This window comes from Macaca thibetana, chromosome 12 (genome assembly GCF_024542745.1).
Source record: "Macaca thibetana thibetana isolate TM-01 chromosome 12, ASM2454274v1, whole genome shotgun sequence".
Lineage (NCBI taxonomy): Eukaryota > Metazoa > Chordata > Mammalia > Primates > Cercopithecidae > Macaca > Macaca thibetana.
In genome coordinates this window covers 15,263,800-15,285,738 of record NC_065589.1, presented here as the reverse complement: position 1 = coordinate 15,285,738, position 21,939 = coordinate 15,263,800, and the positions used below count along the sequence as shown (strand labels likewise).

The 21,939-nt window shown below is 36.6% G+C and overlaps 1 protein-coding gene across 9 annotated transcripts in view; it reads left to right on the top strand.

Moving 5' to 3' along the window:
• The window catches only part of MFF (mitochondrial fission factor), a 32,765-nt gene extending 13,139 nt beyond the window's left edge, over positions 1 to 19,626 (top strand). For 2 of the 9 annotated variants that reach the window (XM_050752308.1, XM_050752316.1), the window contains 7 exons: positions 1,726 to 1,814; positions 4,194 to 4,268; positions 8,707 to 8,865; positions 12,414 to 12,446; positions 14,002 to 14,061; positions 17,452 to 17,536; positions 18,781 to 19,626. In XM_050752308.1, the coding sequence (XP_050608265.1) occupies positions 1,726 to 1,814; positions 4,194 to 4,268; positions 8,707 to 8,865; positions 12,414 to 12,446; positions 14,002 to 14,061; positions 17,452 to 17,536; positions 18,781 to 18,912 (633 nt within the window). In that variant the 3' untranslated portion in view covers positions 18,913 to 19,626. The remainder of the gene's footprint in view (positions 1 to 1,725; positions 1,815 to 4,193; positions 4,269 to 8,706; positions 8,866 to 12,413; positions 12,447 to 14,001; positions 14,062 to 17,451; positions 17,537 to 18,780) is intronic. The other 7 variants (XM_050752312.1, XM_050752311.1, XM_050752310.1 and 4 more) reach the window with 6 other exon arrangements.
• The last annotated feature ends 2,313 nt before the right edge of the window (positions 19,627 to 21,939 follow it).

The window sequence follows — 21,939 nt, the reverse complement described above, 5'->3', positions numbered from 1 at the left end:
GCTTACGCCTGTAATCCCAGCACTTTGGGAGGCTGAGGCAGGCGGATCACGAGATCAGGAGTTTGAGATGAGCCTGGCCAACATGGTGAAACCCCGTCTCTACTGAAAATACAAAAATGAGCCAGGCATGGTGGCGCACACCTGTAATCCCAGCTACTCTGGAGGCCGAGGCAGGAGAATTGCTTGATCCCGGGAGGGAGAGTTTGCAGTAAGCCGAGATTGTGCCACTGCACTGCAGCCTGGGCGACAGAGCGAGACCCTATCTCAAAAAAAAAAAAAACAACCCACAAAATAAAACCATAATGTTGCCATGGCTATTTTAGTTGGCGGAGGGGGGGTTTGTTTGTGTTGTTTTTTAAAGTATTTTTGTTGGGCGCAGTAGCTCACACCTGTAATCCCAACACTGGGAGGCCAAGATGGGCAGTAACACTTGAGCTCAGGAGTTCGAGATCAGCCTGGGCAACATGGCAAAACCCCCATCTCTACAAAATACAAAAATTATCCAGGTGTGGTGGTGTGTGCCTGTAGTCCCAGCTACTTGGGAGGCTGAAGTGGAAGGATCACTTGAGCCCAGGAGGCTGAAGCTGTAATGAGCCATGAGCATGCCGCTGCACTCCAGCCTGGGTGACAGAGCAAGATCCTATCGCAAAAAAAAAAAAGTATTTTTAAATAAGCAGAAAAGTTAATGATTACTACTGTTCTAGTTATCCATTTCTATGTAACAAATCATCTTAAACTTAGTGGCTTAAAACAAACAAGCGTATGTTTTGCTCATGCATACTGTGGGTTAGGAATTTGCAGTTGCCATGAAGGGAAAAGCTTGTTTCTTTTCTTCAGTGTCTGAAGCCTAAGCTAGAAAGTCTCAAAGGCTAAGGATAACTCAACAGCTGGAGCTGCAGTTATCTGAAGATTTGTTCACTCACATGTCACTTGGTACTAGCTGTTGTCTGGGACATCCATTAGGGTTGTCGGCAGGTGCACTTATACATGGCCTCACTGTCTGGCTACTTGGCCTTCCTTGTGTTATGGTGCCATTCTTCGAAATATTAACAACCTGGGGAAAGAAAGGCAGAAGCTGTACTGTTATGACCTATCCTCAGAAGTCACTTTGCATCATTTCTATAGTAGTCACTAGCCCTCTGAATTTCAAGGGAAAGAAACAGATCCTGTCTCTTAATGAAAGAAGGTCAAAGATATATTTTGTAAGAAGAACATACGGGATTAGAGATTGCAGCCATTCTGCAATGCCAAAACCATTAAGCTAGATACTTTTTTAGTCTAGTTTTCAAATATTCAACCAAATCTTAACTTGTTATAACTCTAGAAGCCAGGAATGTTTATTTATAATACAGATACTCTCCGTTTCCTATATGTGCCTGTAAACACTTTTATAAATTGTTCTTATAAATAAGTATATAGTGTAAGATTAAACAAATAATAATAATCATACCAAGTAATATTGATACTTAAAAAGAAACTAGAGTAGCATTCTTAAAGTAAATAGACATTCCTGTTTATCTGCATTATAGTAAGTAAGGGTATGTGGTGTTTTTTTAAAAAGCAAGTCTGTCAGTAATACACTGCCTGGCAGCAATTCTTGGTTGCCTTTTCTTAGTTCGTTGTAAATTTTTTGAGTAGCCTTGTATCAAGGTTCTTTTGATGCTAAGCAGCTACTAGGCTACTAAGAATATTTCTATTTCCTTCCCTTTCTTTGTGCTTTAACAGATCCGTGCAGTTGGCAGACTAAAAAGAGAGCGGTCTATGAGTGAAAATGCTGTTCGCCAAAATGGACAGCTGGTCAGAAATGATTCTCTGTGAGTAGAAGCACTAGCATTATATCTCCTTTGTAAGTTTTTTCAGGGTATTTTGTGTACCCATATTTTTCTAAATAATTACTTCCTATAGTTTTTAAAATTTGTTTTACATCAAGTTTACATTTTTGTAATACTTTTTGTAGTCTTAAAATCTGGCCGTTTTGTTGGTCCTCAGAATTTTTCAGTAATCTTATCCTTTCCTGTGTCGTATGATTTGCTAATTAAGTTATCATAAGATGGTGAACTGGTCCTGTCCAGCTTTGTTTCTAATGAGCTGTGTTAAACAGTGTAGCAAGACAGGTAGAATTTTTTTCTTTCCAAAAGTATTTTTTAGCTTTCTCCTTTGTGATTCATTGAATTTTTTGGTCCTTTTCATTTTCAAAAAATACAAGTGTGTTGTTTAAAAGACTAGTTGTTTAAACCTTTCTTTCTCATTTGGTTGTATTATCAAATTCTGATCTTAAAGCTACCAGAAGATCTATTAATGTTAGTGCTTTTTTACTTTTTTATTAAAATTAATGGGTTTTTACAAACAAAATGTTTCTTGAAAACTGGTCAGAATTTTAATCAGAAAGTGATTGTCAGTAGTGGCTTTTTAAATAGATTATATAAATTAATATTTCTTCCTCATTAATGTTTTGGCCAATTTTCATGAACTCATGAACCACCTGTGATGGCAAGCATCATGTTAGCTTCTGCAGAAGCTGAAAGAATCAGGAGATGATACATCTCTTCTGAGAGCTTGCAAATCTAGATAGAAGCAAAACATTTAATTTTATTTACAAAATAGAGAACAATACAGTGATTTATATTATAGCATATTAATCTCTAGTTTGGACCTCTCTAAAGAGTATAGGGATACAGAAGGAGTTTTGATGGGGTAGGATCATTGATATTCAAGATAGAGAGAGGATTCTTTTTTCAAATATTTTTATCCTTGCTTTGAAAGAACAAAGAAGTTCTAACTTCTATATAAATTATTTGCTTGCCTTATGGAAATTCCATTCTCTTGTGTTAGGTGAAAGGAGAACTAAAACTGCTCTGATTTCTTGGAGAATATTGAAATATCTCCTAAGGTAGTTAAAATTATTCTGTAAGACTGTGTAGGAAGACAGTGAGTTAAAATGAATATGTATCTCCTTCAGGGAATGCTTGCTGCAAGATTCAGCCATTAGTAATAGAAAATTTTTTATGATTGTGTTTCCCTAGAGGTGTCTGGTTGGCAGTGATGTCAGCAGGTCCACGAGATCCATTTTTTCTAGACTATTTCCAAATGTATTACACAAACAGTTAAGAGGCTGTATCATGTATGGCTAAGGTGGCTTCTTGATCTACTTTACAGAGTGATTAAACATATACTCAAGAGCTTTAATTATTTTCTTTTTGTAACATTATCCCAAGGCAACAAAGATTTCTAGTAAGCTTTTCCACTTTATAAAGATGTGGCTTACTCTTTAGGTTCTTAGCTACTTTGACATTTTATTTAATAAAATAAAAACAAGATTATTGTAATATAGCACCACTTTTATTTTTTCTCCCGAAGTATGTATTATTGATAGCTGCATTCAACTGAAGAGAAAGGAAACCCCTTTATTATGTATGAAAACCAGTCCAGTGAAGTATGATTTAGAGTAGATGATATAGATATTTTTGCATTTACCTAATAACATCAGTTCCTCATAACAGAAAAGATTTACAGTGTTAACTAATACTTGATTTTCTTTTTTTTTAAGTTGCTTTAATGGCATTTTCTAAAATGCCATTTCAGCCTTTACTAAAACTGAGAATCTCATTTTTGGTAGTAAAACTATGAATCTTTATACATTTTCACAGTGAAACACTTAACATTGCTTAACCATATTTTTCGTTATGGCTGTTACCATGTTATAGATGTAATTTGTTAATAATGTAACTTTGTCCTTTCTTTCCCTACTGTTGTTAATTTTATACTTTACAATTCATCTTTAAGAGTCTCCATCTTACTAACTTTAGAATTGTGTGTAACGAACATATTATTCAGTGTCGTTAATGTAGTAAGGAAAAAACAATTGATATAATACCTCTATTAAAATAATTATTAAACTCTTACTATCTTTACCTACTTTAGTGTTTTCTTTGTAACATGAAATTGTTGTGCATCAGAGTGCATGAAACTTTGCCTGTCTCCACTTTATTTTATTCCATGGCTTCAAGAATGAAAGTGCAAACGGGTGTGAGAGCAGGAGCACTAGCCTTTGTTTTCTTAATTACTTTGAAGAGGCAATAAGATTATCGTCAGCTATTAGCACAAAAGTGAACTGTGAACAGTAAAATCAGATGTAGCTTTTTCTTTGTGTTATAAAAGCTGAATATGTAAAAGAAGCATAATTATTATTTAAGGTGGCACAGATCAGATTCTGCCCCAAGAAATAAAATTTCAAGGTTCCAGGCACCGATTTCTGCACCGGAGTACACGTAAGATTTTATCTGCTCTGCTTTTCACAAGTAGTTGTTTTGATTTTGAAGGATTATGTTAATACTAATCTATTGACCAGGTAATTGACATATGCTATCCTAATTATCTTCCTGTTTGGCTTTTTAGTACCTCTGTTTCAGGATTTCTCAAACTGCCGTTATATACTTTATTAAGGAAAAAAATAACTAGACCAACTAAAGGAAGTTGTATATGATTTTGCATGTATTGGTGAAAGCAACATGGAATATAATATGCACATAAGGACCAAGCCTCCTTTTTTGTTTATTTTGCTTTGGTTGGCATAATAGTTCTCGACAGATTCAACTTCACCTGGTTCAGTGATCCCAATTTTTTTTTTTTTTTAAATTTCAGCACACTGTCTCTTCTTCTTTTCTCTTGTCCCTGAAGAAGAATGGAGAATAAGTGTGGTTTGTCATTTATTTTATAATCCTGTAGATTAAAATGATGCTTGGAAGCATTTTTTTTGCTATTATTAAACCCACTGTTTTTCTGTGTGACAAAATAAGGTATGGGAATGACTCTACTCATGGAGCAGAACATTTTGGTATATAATACAAGTATCAATAGCTGATAGCGTTCTTAAGCAGCAGAAGAAACCGCACCGATAGCCAACAGTTTTCCTCTTACTCTGGTTCTATTATTATGCTTCGAGGAACTATTCAGTTGCCGTAGATAGTGGCAATATATTAAAATTTCCTCTCTATTTAAAATTCCAAGAGAAATTACTATATTTGTGTTTTGATGAAAATTTTTTCTCTTTATTATTTTACCCTATTTTTTGAAAGAGTCTGATACCTCACTGAAGAGGTTAAAGTCACAGTTTGGGAAACATTATTCCTATAAAAACTCAGAGAAAGAGGTACCTGACTTTGAACTTACTTTTAATAATGACATAGTTATGCCAAGTAAATTTTTATTTCAATTTTAGTTCTGGCATTGGCTGATTTTTTTTTTTTTTTTGCTGTTTTATTTTGTTTGTTTTTTTGAGACGGAGTCTCACTGTGACTTCCAGCCTGGAGTGCAGTGGCATGATCTCAGCTCTCGGCAGCCTCCGCCTCCCGGGTTCAAGCGATTGTTCTGCCCCAGTCTCCCGAGTAGCTGAGACTACAGGCACACACCACCATGCCTGACTAATTTTTGTATTTTTAGTAGAGACAGGGTTTCACCATATTGGCCAGGCTGGTCTAGAACTCCGGACCTCAAGTGATCTGCCCACCTTGGCCTCCCAAAGTGCTGGGATTATAGGCGTGAGCCACTGCGCCCAGCCCTGGTGTCGTTTACTTAACTCTTATGTAATAAGATTTCGTGTAAGCATGAGGTAGAGCTATTACTAATGAAGCATGGTAAACATCAGTGCTTTCTTCAAATTTTTCTAATCTTTTCTTTTAAAAAGGTAATGTTGAGACTTTGCTGTTTTATAATCTCACTGGAATCAGTTTATCAAAGAACATTTTTATTAAATTACTAATATATATAATGCTATTTACTTAATCTTCTCAGAGCCTTTGCAGTATGTTTACTTTTTTGTTTTCCACAGTAGTTCACTTGTCAAAACAGCAGAAACAGAAAGTCACTAAACCTTGGTTGGGTCCAAGAGTGGACGGAGGTGAAAGCACTGTTTCCCTCCACAGTGGATACCTGTGTAGTACATTTTAGCTCCTGTCAAACTGATTGCTAAAATGGAGCTTATTCTTTTTTGTTTTTACATTTATTTGTAAAAAAGACCAACAAGACTGCTTAAAGTTTTAAAAAGGAAAGAGAATTGCTAAATTATTTATTGCCTCTAATTACTAATGTAGTTTTGGCGATCTTATGGTGATTCATTTCATCTGTAGATGGAATTATGTGTTATCAAACAAGGACATTTAATCTATACATACACTGGAAAAAGTAGTCATCCATTAAAAAAAAAATACTCCTGATTTTGTTTTTGCTGTTTATGGAGGATTACCATACACATGAATGAAAAGCTAAATTTTTTACTAATCTTCAAAATGTTGATTTCTTTTGAGAAACAACTAGAACCTCAAGTTATGTTTTTGATGAAATATCTTTACTAGTATTGATAAAAACTTAATTTCATCTTTTATCTTTCTACATAAATATTTTTCGTATTAAATTACAACTGAGGATCATGTAAGGTTTTTTCCCATTATATTCCAGTTTCATGTGATAGTAAAATCTTAGAATTGAGAGGGATCTTATAGATTGTTTTAGAATCTACCCTTCTGCATTCCATCTTAGGAACTCTTTGCAGTTAATCTGAAGTAAGTTTATGTTTGACTGTTTTATAAGATGACCTCCTCATTTCCTATGTGTGGACAGAAAATACTTGTACTTTTACAGTTTAAGTAAACAATTCATTGTTGTTTGTTTCCAGCAAAAGGATTTCTCTTAGAGAAAGTAACCCTTCTATTTTAATATTTAATGGACCAAAATCCATTAAGTTTTTTCATGGATTTGAGTTTCGTTCATTCATGCTGTTGCCCCAAGATTATAATTCCAAATATTGATTATTGTAGCCTTTAATATGTTAGCATGTAGCTAGTTTATTTATCAATACAGAATGATACACAAAGTGTTCAATTTAAACCCCCAAATGCAGAGGCAAAGTACTGATTAGTCCTTTAAAACTTGCTTAAGTGAATTTAGGCAGTTACGCTGACTGCTCTATCAAGAAGAGTGTAAGATGAATTGTTTGTTTATGTTGATGCAGAACTGGCCATTTTTAATTCTCATAGGCAGTAAGAGCTTCAGCTTTTCACAGTGCTGCCTAAAGAGAATTCTGAGTGTAAGACTAACGTATAGTTTTGTTTCACAGATAGGATGGTTTTGTTTGTTTGTTTGTTTGTTTGTTTGTTTGTTTTTACCCTTCTGGAATGCCCGGTATGGGTTTGCCAATTACCATGGATCAGTAGATAATGTTGGTTTATATGAATTCCCAGAGATTGCCAGTCTCTGGATGGACATTTAAGGTCACTAGTCATGAGATTGCATCAGAAAATTTGAGTTTATCTTGACACCATTAGGCCTAAATCCTATGGTGAATCAGGCTTGATAGATTAGTTACTTTGTATGTTAAGATTTGGCTTAGATCTTCTAAGCAGTCTTTGAAAAACATGGTTTTCATATTATGGTACTTCTCTCTTTGGATCGCCAAGCCATTCAAAGTTATTCATAAAATTGTGGAGGAGATTTTGTTTTTTAATTTTCTGGGACTCTGGGAATAATATTAGATGATTGTAACTATCCTGTCAAAAATTATCCCAGTTATTTTGTAGTTTCCAAACAAATACATGCTGTTAGAAAAGATTACACAGTCAAAATAAGAGATTTTATTTTTTCAATTGTTTACCATCTGCTTTGTTTTTATTCTTTTAGACGTAATACACATTGGATGACGTTTAGCCTGATGTTAGTTTTGCCTTGACGTTGAGAATGTTGAACCCTCATCCCACTGTCATAGTCCTCTTATTGTAACAAACCATCTGCCACGTCCGTATGTCAGTTAAGTTAAATACCTCACATAATCATGCTGTAACATTAAACGGCTCCCTGAAAATACTGACACAGATCTTAAGAGTTTAGGTTAGAACCACAAGAATTGGTTCATTCAGCTTTCAGAAAGTACTGGCAGGGGAGTCAAATGAAATTATGAATCTCAGCCCACACATGAAAGAACGATTAAGATTATTGTCACTAAGAAACCCAGAAATAGTTATCAGCCATTGATAATTTAAGAAGTGTCCTTGCCTTCTTTCACTGTATTCACAGATTTGGTAATATTTTTATGCTTTAGTCATTTAACTAGAGAACATATGCTTTCTATAACTAAACAATCAAAATGCTTTGTTACCATTTTCTAAGACGAATTCATCCTTAAATCAGTGTCATTTACTCGTCATAAACTTCAACTTGCTTCATTGGCTTTATGAAGTTTTTGAAATGGTGTTTTTATGGAATCACTTTTGATTCATGTGTTTAAACTTTGACATCTGTATGTGAGAATTCCCTGTCCTACTCTTCTAATCATCCATAAGTTGACGGCAGTGTTGTTTCTTAGAAGTTTGGTTTATTGAATTGGAATATAAGCACGAAGTAAAGAATGCTGCTTCTCCAATGGGAGGAGTTGAACACATTCATTGCTGTGGTTATCTTCCCTCTCTACAGTTCTTTCATATTCAGTTTATTTATTTTGATGTTTAGGGTTACAAAGTTATAATTGCTCCCTTATAGCTAGTTTTTGAAAACAATTCAAAATGTTTATTCTTTGACTGTTTTCTTGGAGGGGAGAGTGAAGGGTGGGAAAGCGGGACAAGAACACTAAGAAAATTAAGATAAAGACTGCTCAGCAGAAGTTTTATAAAAATCTGACTTGAGTGTTTTTCTCTTCATTTGCTGTGCTTGTGTAAACAGTGTGACACCATCGCCACAACAGGCTCGGGTCTGTCCTCCCCATATGTTACCTGAAGATGGAGCTAATCTTTCCTCTGCTCGTGGCATTTTGTCGCTTATCCAGTCTTCTACCCGTAGGGCATACCAGCAGATCTTGGATGTGCTGGATGAAAATCGCAGGTGATTGGCCATCCGTGACTCTTGCCAGCTTTGTTGCATAGTTTTTGGCCTCTTGTTTAGTGGACTGTGGTGTCTTTCTTTTCTGTTTTTACCTTCTAGCCTCTTTCTAAGATGCAATGATTTGAAACAGCTTGCTTTACTTTCTTTTAATTTGAAATTATTGTCCAAAATTCACATTTCGCAAGGTTACATTACCTTTCCTTCTGTCAAGGAGAGTATACATAGAAAGCGTAGTGATTTTTTTCAAAGGCTTTTCTAGCCTGTTCTAAGTACTTGTTTCCACTTGGGGATATGCCAAGGGGTCCCGTTGGATTGAGTGTTGCACTGAAGCTTACCAGTCCTCTTTAATTAATCTTGGTGTAATTATTTATGCTACTTATATGATTGGATTAATAAAGCAAATCTGAGGAGTTGATGTCAGTGCAGCTGCCAGGACACTTTTTTCCTTTCCTCCCAGCTATGGATTTCTAGGCTTGTTTTGAAAATTCCAGGTGCTACCATCTTTTTGATAATACTGATATTTTTCAGTGTTGATAATTTATCTCGCTTTTGAACATCTCCAAGTAAAATCATCAATAGTAAACTTAGACTTATTCATAGAAATAATTTTTTTGCAGTTATTTCAAGTACTTTTTGTCCTCGCTTTATTACTACATAATGTTTTAAAGGAAATTCAGGGAGCTTTTTTGGCATACTGTGGGAAAGATAGAGTCAATTTCATTTCGACTCTGAACATTTATCTAGTGGCTTCTGGTAGTCAGGGTTTGAATTTTCATGATTATTTACTTGTTACTTTTTGCATTTTGAAGATTTCACAATAAATTAAGCTGGCCCTTCTAATAAATCGTGTTTCTTACCTTAGGAACGAACATGACTTCTGGCTTGCACTGAACAAACTTTTTCTTGTTAAGTGCTTGTAGTCCTCACACAGGCCCTGGGTATGTCACCATACTTCACAAGCACTTGTCCATGCTGCTTATCCTTGTTGAATCCAGGGCCTTTCAGGGCCTTCCCAGAGTTGACCTAGTGCCATGCATTTGGGCCCAAGGACTGAAAGCTGCACTGAAAAGAGCTTAAAAAGAAAGCTCATGGCATGAGGGTGTGGGGAGGGGAATTATATATACATGTATATGTATAGATGTGTTTTGTTTGTTTTTCCCCAAGGGTTTAGACTCCCTTTTGTGCTTTTTGAAGCTTCAAAGACATTCTTGGACTATTGGGAAGCTATAAGAAGCAGCAAGGTTCAGAACAAAAAGCATGGATTCAGGGAGTCGGTCAGAATTAACCCGGATCCACCCCAGTGCATAGCTGCATAATGGCCTTGAACAAATTGCTTAGCTTCTTTTGGCCTCATTTTTCTCATCTGTTGAAAACTAGAGAGGAAGGATAATAATATCTAGCTTTCTGAATTCTTGTGAGGATCTTCTCCCCTCCCCCACCTTTAATTATAATGGGATAATGGCCTCCAATTCTTTATTTAGTGTGGTAGGAGATCTTTCAAACAATATTAAATGTAAAGTAGCTGGCACTTAAGAACTAATATTTACAAGGGTCTGTTTTCTCTTCCCTCCTTAAAACAGATTTATTGTCCATCAACTAACTTGTTTAACTTTTAAATTACAGTAAGTCCTTAGTGGAAACCAGATTATTAGGTGCGAATATGTCATATCAAATACTATTACATTTAAAATATCTGAATGAGAGAGATATTTCCAAATCTTGTATAAAAAGTAATAATAGCTAGATGGCAAAGTCACAGTACATTAAAATTATATGTCCCAAAAAGTAAAAAAAGAAAAAAAAAAAGATTCTTCTCAGCCCCCACGATCAGCATATACACAGTTCATTGCAGTCATGTGGAACTTATAAAAAGAATGGATTTTTTCCTCCATAATGGAAAAGCATTGTGCCTCAGAGTCAAATATATAAAATCAAAAATCGTATTAGTATAAACTTTGTATTTTTTTAATAATGAAAAATATTTTAGACTTTAAGTGAAATTTTATTTCACTTTTTTACATTGTGATGAATTGATAACTCTAAAATCCCTTTTCTGGGAAGGAGTTCACTTATTCATTTCAGTAAGTTTTTAAAAGTTCATGAAGGAGTTATATTAATAATGCTTTGCTCCTAGGTCTGTAGCATTAGTTGCTACCTTGGAGCCTGGAGGGTTAGATTCTTATCAGTCTAATTGATGCTTTCAGTATTGAAAGGATTTTTTTAAGTTGTATTCACTTAGGATCTCAGTGTTGAGCAAGATTTTGTCAGAATTTTAAGTGCCAAATCAGTTTTTATTTCCTCTGTGAGAAGTATCCGGCATGACTTTTCAGATATAAGAAATAGGAATGTGAAATTTGGATAATGTTCTACTTGCATGATTATAAAATAATACTGCTTATAAAATTTTAAGTGCTTCTGTGTTCCTTGCTCTATACATCATTTTTTCCTTTCTATTTTATTACTCTTGGCTATTATGCTAATGCAATACTTTATCTTTCGTCATATGCCATCACATTAGGTATGGTTAATTTAAGCTAGAACTATTTGGCGGAAAAAGAAAAACGCTTTCTGCTTGCTTTATCACTGTGAAATAATGCAGATTCACAATTCCTTGACTTAAGAACTATTTTCAGTTTACATTTTAAAGGACGCTGTCAAAAGGTTTATGTACTATATATTTTTTTCTTACAAGCATGTAGATGATCTAAACCAAGCTCAACATGAAAACCAAGTTAAATCCTAGGTACATGTTAGAAAACTATTTACACAGGTCAGTGTTACGCATTTGGAAAACTGATATATTGAAAGTTTACCAAAACACCAGGTGTGTTATTTGCTCAGGTGCAGCAGAAATTAAAATACTGTTACAATTTGGTCCTTACCTGGTTAGAAAATGTCCGTCTCTCCCTACATATGTTAGAGCTATGTACCTCATTTTACAATGTAAAATATTAACATCTTAAAAAAGAAACTTAGTTCCTGTGTAAGAACATTATTTAAATATTGATAGATGAGTCATGCTTAGCTCTTATTTTTAGGAGGGGCTTGATTATTTTTATACAGTTTTTCCTTAACAGACTGTACCAGCTTTGAGTGAATAGAATAAGAAACCAATGTGTGAATAATTTATATTTTTGGCAAGTATCCCTATAAATATACAGCTTGGAAGACCTGGAAATCCAGAGTTGCAGTGGATACAATGTTTGTTATTTATAATTTTTCTCTTTTAAAAGAAAAAGTGTAATTCCTGATTCCCAATTAAACTGACTATTTTCTGTAGCAGATTACATTTTTATAGCAAAGAAACACATGTTCTGTTACGTCAGAGCATATTTACTCAAAAAACGTCAGTACACAAACACAAGTTAATGGTGGAGCTTGGTGGTAGCCTTGGATTTCTTTCCCTTTTACCACTCTACAAAACATACTGTTGAAGAGATTTTATGTATTAAATCATACTTATCATAGAAAATGGTACTTGAATGAAGTTTCTAATTTTGCCAAATACCTGTCTAATGTACTTTTATATTATATGTGTCAATTGCCAGTGTGAGAAGACAAAATGAAATACGTTGTGAAAGGTAACTGTATTATTTTCTGGCTCTGCATTATAAAAGGGAGATCTCTGTGGTGGAATATGGTGAATATGACAGATCCATTTGAACATGCTGTGTGCAGTTTAAAAAGCTTTAAGAAGCACACAGCGATGGCTTCATCTAATTAACCATTTTCATGTTAGTATAATTTAAGATTGTAGTTAAATAACAGGTTTCCTAATACCACAGAGTAAATATGGTACTAGGATGAGATGAGTTAAAAGACCTGTCTCAAGCATATGTGATTTCTCCATGTTTTTTAGCCAGTAAAATAAAAGTCAAACGTGTGGGGAAACACCCCAAAAATTCTTTGAATCCCTTGTCATCTAGGCTCCCGAAATTTATTTAAGCGCTGGTAGTACCTTTAAGACATATAGAAGTTAAACATTAGAATTTTCTTATATAAATTGAATTATCAGAAAATAATGATTTGTATTGTCAAAATTCCACAGCTGTGCCAACTTACAGAAAAAATTAGTGCATTTGGTATTAAACATTTACCATTATATAATTCAGTGTTGTCTTGATACTTAAATTCAAGCAAAACCAGATCGGTTACTTAGAGAATTAGATATCCAAAATAGGATTTAATAATTCTTCGAATCTTTATATGGATCCAATACTCCAGTCTCCTTTCTCTGCTTAGTAAATATTGCTGACTGTTTTAGGGGGAATTGACCAGTGAACAGGTAGAAGCTTTTGTTTTGTGATTTTAAAATATAAAACTCACTGGAAAGCTTACTGCTCATCAAGGTAGAAAGCTAACTCCTCTAGCGCCAAAGCGTATACTGAGAATGGGTGGAAATGCCCACCAGATTTCCCAGTGCACCTTAGTCTTCATTCCCAGCGGCCCTGTATGCCACTCCTGGTTGTCTCAAGATCAGACTCAGATTGTGGATTGCACTTCCTGTAATGTGCTCCAGCACGTCTCCTGATCTTCTCAGCTTCAGAGTGGAGGCTTGCATTTTCACTCTGGAGAGCTGAGAGTTTGACACGCAGCCGCAGTGAGACATCAGGCACTACTCAGAATTAATAAGGTGGGAGGGAAGGAACAGTGGGAAATGGAGTTTCTTGAAATTTATGAATACAGTTTTTGAGATGGAGCTGTTGATATCAGATGAGCAACCATGGTCATACCGGTGCAGCTAACCAGGTCCTGATATGCTTTTAAAGGTGCTAGTGATTTTTTTTTTTCCAACTAGAAGAAAGGAATTACACTTTTTAAACAGAGTTGTCTTCTGTCTTAAATTTCATAATGTAAAGCACCAAGAAAATTATTTTATATGTTGGTGCTATTTTGTCATGTAAATATAGATTCCCTTTGTTTCTTTGATCGATAGTAATGTTGAGTTTATGAAAATGATAAAATGGAGGACACATGAGACAAGGATTTTTTCAAGTGATTGAGAGATATTATATTGTATTGAAATATACAATATAATCCTATTTGACATTTATTTGTCTTGTTTTTGCTTTTATTTTATTACTTCTCTGTTTCCTGATTCTGTCTTGTGCCTTCTCCCGCAAAAACCTGCCTTAGACCTGTGTTGCGTGGTGGGTCTGCCGCCGCCACTTCTAATCCTCATCATGAGAACATCAGGTAAATTTTGAGACTTTGTAATTACCAGGGTAAATGGTTGGCAGAATTTGTGTGTTGCAGGGCATGATGCATGTCGTAGCCACACCTGTGTTTGTAGCTGAACTTCTTTCTACAGCTTTCCTCGATGGGTACATCTTGCTTCTCTCTAAGAACAGTGAATAATCAGTCATGACATTTGGCCAGTTAGTATGAGGGAAAATGTTTAATAATTATGTTACGATGTGAACAGCTATTTTATTTAAGTGTAGTGTTAATAGTTTATAGGTGGTTTGTAATAATTGACATGCTAAAACAGAAAAAACGTCTTAAATCTCATCTTATGTACATCATTTTAATGGTTGCCTGAATTGTGCCCAGCATTTCCTTTTAAGTTGTTAATTATCTGGAATGTCACTTCCGGTGTGTGAACAAACCTCTTTGTTTGTAAGGCATCATCTTAAACTGGGAGGCATCAGTATTAACAGCTCCACAGTTCGGGAAGGCACGTATTTAGAAAGGAAATTGAGTTTTAAGCATTTTTATCATCTGTTGATTTAATGCCTTCTCTCTTATTTTTGCCCCTTTCACACTTTCAGACATGTGTAGGCTGAGTGTTCCTTTCTTCCTGATATGCACAGGGGCTGGCAGAATGGCACATACAAACACATACAATTCTCAAGTGCCAAAATCCCCATTTAGTTTTCCCATAGTCTGGAAAAACAAACTCGTTGGTATCCACAGACGCTATTACTGTATAACTTTTTCAGTCGGTTTTATTCAAGCAGAAATGTATTATCTGTAGCCGTAGATTTAAAACTGGCAGCATCATTTCTGTGCTTAGAAGAAGCTGGTGCATTCATCGAAGCAAGAGAAAAGGGAAACATTAGCTGCTCATTAAAACTGAATTCATGTTGGAGGAGTTGGAAAGCGTGACTGTGGTAATCCCTCACCACTCTGCTGACTTGTTCTTTTTACAGTCTTAGTTAGGTTCATTGTTGTTTTCCCTTATATTCTTCTCTAAGTTTGTGATCCTTTTATCTTTCAGCCAGTAGTCTAACTTAGCATTAGAGTTTTTTAGTTCTAATAAATGCAGGTTTTTGTTTAAAACACAATGTAAAGTAACATATTTTTGTTTTCAATTGAATTATATAGGTAAAATCTTTGGTCATATCCTTATATTTCTTTGCAAATGGAGATTTCCTTTTCAGATATCTAAACCTTAGTTAATTCAGGATATAAATTGTGAGTAATCGCTTTCATTTGTATTTCATTCTCTATGTTCAGTTCAGATCCCTTTAACAATTGCTTCTGTTGGATTTTTTTTTTCTAATTAGTCATCTGTTATGTGGCCTCAGAGAAAGAGAAGAGTTTTGTTTTGAGGATGAAGTGAAGGAAAAGGGAACCTTCAACCTTTATTTTTTCCACTAATCATTTGTAAACCCATAGTTCCAGCATCTACTAACTTAGAAGTTTACTTCTCTAACTGGTAAAATTACCCTCAGTGCCCCAGGTTGTTTACTGTGTTCTCAGGAAACAAGGGGACAGCTAATGAGAAAGCAAGACAATTTAGCCATAGAAGGAACATTTGGAGATGGTTGTAGATTATCTAGGGTCAGTACACGCCATCTATTGTTTAAGGTTTTTTGCATACTTTATTAAATTATTACTTTTAACAATATTTAAAACAAAAGGATTTTCTGGATAGACTTGTCTTGAACATGTCTGGATGAAACGTGTAATTCCGCTTCATATCCCTTTGTTGTGGGTATGTACTTTTTGTATGGGGACTTGCTGAGCTAGATGTTAGAGTAGATGATCCATGTGCTAATTCTGTGTACTACACAGGAGTAACTTTTAATTCAGCTTGTTTATGTTCTGCTCATTTAGAAAATGTACTGTGCCATTTTGCTGAAATAACCAGTTAGGATATAAAATATATGGGAGGTGAATTGTATGGTTATATAAGTTGTAGCTTAATGAAGCTATTAATTAAATTTTAAAATGTGGAAATCCAGGCAAAGGAGAGGAATGGCATTTGTCTTTGTTTTTCAGAAGTTTAGTGTCATTCACCTAAAAAGTAGTTCCCCTTTAGAAGTAACTGCATCGGAACAAAAAGTACTTTTTTATTATGCTTTCTCTGGATTTTGTCTTAGGGGTTTTTCAGTATTATTTTGTACACAGCCTCTTATTCATTATTGGGCCAATTCTGGAGCTAAATGTAGTGGCAAGATGTATTCAGGAGATTTCATAATTGTTTCTGCGGGAGAATACAGTAGAGCCTAAGTAATTAGAAATAAGAAGTAAAGAATAGGCTGGGCGTGGTTGCTCAGACCTGTAATCCCAGCACTTTGGGAGGCTGAGACGGGTGGATCACCTGAGGTCGTGAGTTTGAGACCAGCCTGGCCAAAATGGTGAAACCCCGTCTCTACTAAAAGTACAAAAATTAGCTGGGCATGGTGGTGGGTGCCTGTAATCCCAGCTACTTGGGAAACTGAGGCAGGAGAATCACTTGAACCCCGGAGGTGGAGGTTGCAATGAGCCAAGATTGCGCCATTGCACTCCAGCCTGGGCGACAAAAGTGAAACTCTGTCTCAAAAAAAAAAAAAGAGGGCCGGGCGCGGTGGCTCAAGCCTGTAATCCCAGCACTTTGGGAGGCCGAGACGGGTGGATCACGAGGTCAGGAGATTGAGACCATCCTGGTGAACACAGTGAAACCCCGTCTCTACTAAAACTACAAAAAACTAGCCGGGCGAGGTGGCGGGCGCCTGTAGTCCCAGCTACTCGGGAGGCTGAGGCAGGAGAATGGCGTGAACCCGGGAGGCGGAGCTTGCAGTGAGCTGAGATCAGGCCACTGCACTCCAGCCTGGGCAACAGAGCGAGACTCCGTCTCAAAAAAAAAAAAAAAAAAAAAAGAAATAAAGAATACAAATGGTAAGACAAGAGGCTATGAGAAGAGGTGATGAGTCTTTCTTTTTTTAGTTAGAGTTAGTCTACTTTGTGTTCCCTGCCAGTGAGTCTGTGCCTGTAGGCTTACATATGGACATAAGTTTGTGTAAGAATCATATTTTGTTCTATCCTAAGTGGCAGCTCTCAGACCTTTTCAGTCAGGGACCCTTTTTAGCATCGCCAATCCTTCTGGCTTGAGAATTTTCTATTTGTATCTTTAGTCAGGATTTTTTCTCATTCTCCAATTTTTAGTGCCCCTCTTCAATATTGTAGACAGTTGTCATTTTAAGCTTTTTCCTTTCCTTTATTAGTACAAATTCAGGTGGTAAAATATTTTAGTAATTCATGTTATGAGTACCAGTTTTCTGAATACTACTTTGAGCATTACGCAAAGCATGACATGGCGTGCCAGTTACTCTGAGTTCTACTTTAATATTCATTTGTCTTTCTGTCTCTTATCTGCAGGTACGGCATTTCAAATATAGATACGACAATTGAAGGAACGTCAGATGACCTGACTGTTGTAGATGCAGCTTCACTAAGACGACAGGTATTTAGTGTACCAAATAAGATAGATTTCTCAGTTAAATTCATACAGTATGTTAAAGTGATAGTTCTCAGCATTTTATCATTTTCTCTCCTGTGGGACCCATGAATTGAACTATTTTATCTGTCAAGCTAGTAAGCCATAATTGATTTTCTCGTTTTGATTAAAGATATATTAAACTACCATTTACATGTTGTGGTCACCGTAAAACAGTATTACCAAGATAGATGAATGTAATTTTGGCCGATAACAAAGAGTCTTTAGCAAACCATTACAGCCATAAGTTGCTTGTTTGGCTTTTGAAATGTGGAACAATCACTTTGGAACCTTTGTTACTGTGTTTAATAACTCCACTTTGGAAACTGCTCCTCGCAGCTTGCACAGCATCTCTGCATATGTATTTCTTGTATTCTGTAATAAATCATTTCTTAGAACTGCAGTTGCACATGTGTATTTTTTAATACTCCCACAGCCTCGAGTATCACACAGACATACACACATGTGAAGAAGGCATAGTTGGTTTTCTCATTGTGTCTATGCCAAATAGATGTAGAGGGAAATTGAATTAAATAAGATGTTTTTAGGTGAAGATCAGTAGGAGAACATGAGCTTAAGCAGGCGGTTGGTTATTCAGCCCCGGGCTTTTCACAGTAAGGGCTGACAGCAAGGGTGGTACTGTACTGTCAGCCAGCAGCATTTCCAGCAGCTGGGGAATCAGCCTTCAGGCCTGAAGGGTTTGGATGCCATATCCCAAGGCCCACTGCAGTAGGTTATTTCATTGGAGTGTGTCAGTAATTCAGAGGTGGACAGAGAAGGCAGTTGTGGCGGGTTAAAGAGGAACAACTGAGGCTGAGTGAGAAGAAGTTCCCAGGAGAGACATAGGAAGGGAAAGGAGTCCCGCATTCTTCGTGCTGTGGTAAGCCTGCCAAAATGCATACTGCGTCTTTTCTGCCAGAGTAACAGTAGGTAACAGCTTCCTCACCTCGCTTTGTAATCAAGTTAGGAAGGAAATATACCCTTCCTAACTCAGAAATCTGAAGAAGGGAAAGGATGTTTAAGTGAATTTGAGCTGTCATGACTGACATGTTTTTCTATATGTAGTTGTGTTTATTTTGCTCCAGATGCAACTTTCCATGTTTGTAATAATACTTTTGTTGACAAATTATTATACTACTTTATAAGAATCTGATTGCTCTATTCATAAAAGCCTCTATATTGTATTTTTTGTGTGTTTGTTTTTCACTTAGATAATCAAACTAAATAGACGTCTACAACTTCTGGAAGAGGAGAACAAAGAACGTGCTAAAAGAGAAATGGTCATGTATTCAATTACTGTAGCTTTCTGGCTGCTTAATAGCTGGCTGTGGTTTCGCCGCTAGAGGTAACATCAGCTCTCAAAAATATTGTCTCAACAACTGGAAATATAAAAGATTTGCAAACTTCTTTGTTTCTGTCTCTGCGTTGTATGCCATTTTATAGTCCACTCCCTGAAAATGTATTTCTTCCAGAAAGTCTGGAGGAAGGACCTATATTTGTAGAAGTGAAGGTATATTCTGTCACTCAGCTGTATTCACGTTTGAGCAGTTCTGCAGTAACACCTGCTTAAAATTCTCCCTTTGCATGTTTTGTAAATAGGCTCCAGTTTTGTTTTTTAAAAGGAATTTATTTTTTGCCTCATCAGTCCACACAAGTGATTCTGAATAGGAGAGAGTCTGTAGAGAATTGATTTAGATAAGTGTCTGTGAAAGAAAAACAATTTTTTTGTCCTGTTTCTCAAACACTGTTAAGCAGTTTTGTTAATAGACATTTTTGCATCAACACTTCAACATTAACACTTTCAAAGTCATGGTCTGGTGCCAGATTTGAGAAACTCGAACCACCTAATATTTCATAACCTTCTTCATTAGGTACTTGTACAGATTAAGTTCTAACATTTCAGCAGTTTAATATGTGTGCAATATGTGCATTCTTTCATTTTAGTTTTGCACTTGGTTTTCTATAAAGTACGTTTTTACTCAGTTCATGTGTGAACAATTTAAAAAAGTACAGAATAAGGTACAAATGTAGTGTATTTAATAAACTGTCAAGCAAAGCAGTATTTGTCTATTGGAGGATTTTATTTCATCATTTGTGCGATCAGCTACATTTTGTATCATATTACCTTATATGAGTCTTCCTGTCTCAGGAGCAAGTAATACAATTAATGACATGGTAGGTCGCAAGAACCTACTGTGCTTCCTTTCAGACCTTCATCCTGGTATTGGTGGCTGTTGGTTGCATTGTAGGTGGTTTTCTAATTTATAATATCTATAAAGTGGTTCAGGTTTAAATACCTTGAGTTGTGTATACTTTTTTTTTTTTTTGAGATGGAGTCTTGCTCTGTTGCCGATGCTGGAGTCCAATGGCGTGATCTTGGCTCCCTAGAACCTCCACCTCCCAGGTTCAAGTGATTCTCCTGCCTCAGCCTCCCGAGTAGCTGGGATTACAGGCGCTGGCCACCACACCCAACTAATTTTTGTATTTTTAGTAGATACAGAGTTTTGCCATGTTGGCCAGGCTGGTCTCGAACTCCTGACCTCAGGTGATCCGCCTGCCTCAGCCTCCCAAAGAGCGGGAATTACAGCCACCGCGCCCAGCCAGAGTTGTATATACTTTTTTCATTGTGGTATTTATTTGCTAATTATATATATATACTGGTGAATTTAAATCTCAAGACTGGGTGTGGTGGCTCACGCCCGTAATCCCAACACTTTGGGTGGCCTAGGCGGGCGGATCACTTGAATTCAGGAGTTCGAGCCCAGCCTGGCCAATACAGTGAAACCCCGTCTCTACCAAAAATACAAAAATTAGCCAGGTGTGGTGGCAGACATGGTGGCAATAGCTGTCCCAGCTACTCGGGAGGCTGAGGCAGGAGAATCACTTGAACCCAGAAGGCAGAGGTTGCAGTAAGCTGAGATCATGCCACTGCACTCTAGCCTGAGCAACAGAGCCTAACTCCATCTCAAAAAAATAAATAAATAAATTTTACCTGCACCAGCTGTTAGACAACAGCTACAACCAGCAACAGCCACGGGAGGTTTCCTGTCCCCACCGGTGGTGCTGTTGGAGTAAAGATTACTGGACACTATTTTTTTCGGTGAGAAGAAACATGAGAAGCAGTTGAGAGGCTACGAAGTGGATCCTGTAGAGACGAGGCATTCCCCTAGGTGGCTTTTTAAAATATTTCTTCCAGAGTCATCTACCTCATGAACAATGTTTTTGTCTGAGAAACCTCTCTTTGATTTTATAAACTGACATGATTTCTTGTTCTGTTTTGAATACACACTGCTCTAGTCCTTCAAGAAGCCCGTCACGTATTTTCACCATGTCATCGCTAGGCACTTTTTCTGCAATGTTAGTGTCACTATTATGATCACCTTTGATTCAGAACCATTCAGCTATTTCCCCATGGGTTGATCAGCAACTGGAGACCCATTATCGATGTGAAAAACTTCAACATCCACTTCTTCCAGCTTACTGACAGACTCTGAAGGTATATTTTTTGCATATACAAGGAGGTCAGACATCATTTTTTTTCTCACTTGACATAGGGATTCCTTCCAAGTCACCACCTTATCATCATCACTGAACATAGTTGCAGGCCAGAGGGTGTGCTGGGCATTGACAGCCGTGTCTTTAGTCACCGTGTTCTAGGCGTTGGCAACAGCATATGGCATCCTTCATGCTCAACTTGTTTTGGAAACCTTCCGCAGCCATGCCTCTGTTCACTGCTGCTAACATGCTGTTCCAATCAAGTTTTTATATCTACTCATTGATCTGAGGATACCTTGGTCACTGGCTGAATTAATGAAGTCACATTTGGGGGAAAGTACATGGCATAAGTATTTTGGAGGGTGATGAGAAAATTTGTAAGCACCATTGCTGACCCTTGTTTGCTAGAGTACAGTGAGCTGTCTTATTTTTGTTTTAATTTCATGACTATTAGCAGTTTGACAATTCATTGAATAAGTATCGAGTCTTCACTAAAAGCTGGGTACTGAAGATAGGATTCATTAATTCATTCAACTAAATACAATGCTTCTGCTTTGTACCAGGCACTGTACTAAGTACTGTTTATACCAGGAGGGAAAAAACATGTTCCTGTACCCCTGGAGCTTATAGTCTAACGGGGGACAGTGAAGTTTAAGAAGCAAGTTCAAATGAAAATGCAATCATCATTGTGATAGATGCTGTAAATGAAAGCATGGTAAAAGAGTAAAGGGAAACCTAGTTTTCATTAGACGGTTAGGAATAGCCTCTCAGAAAAAGTGGTATCTGTTCTGAAGTCAAGGATAAAGAGTGCTGCCAGAGATAAGGCAGGTGGGGGTAGGAATGGGTCTGGGGGTGGGGAAACAAGGGGCCTTGCT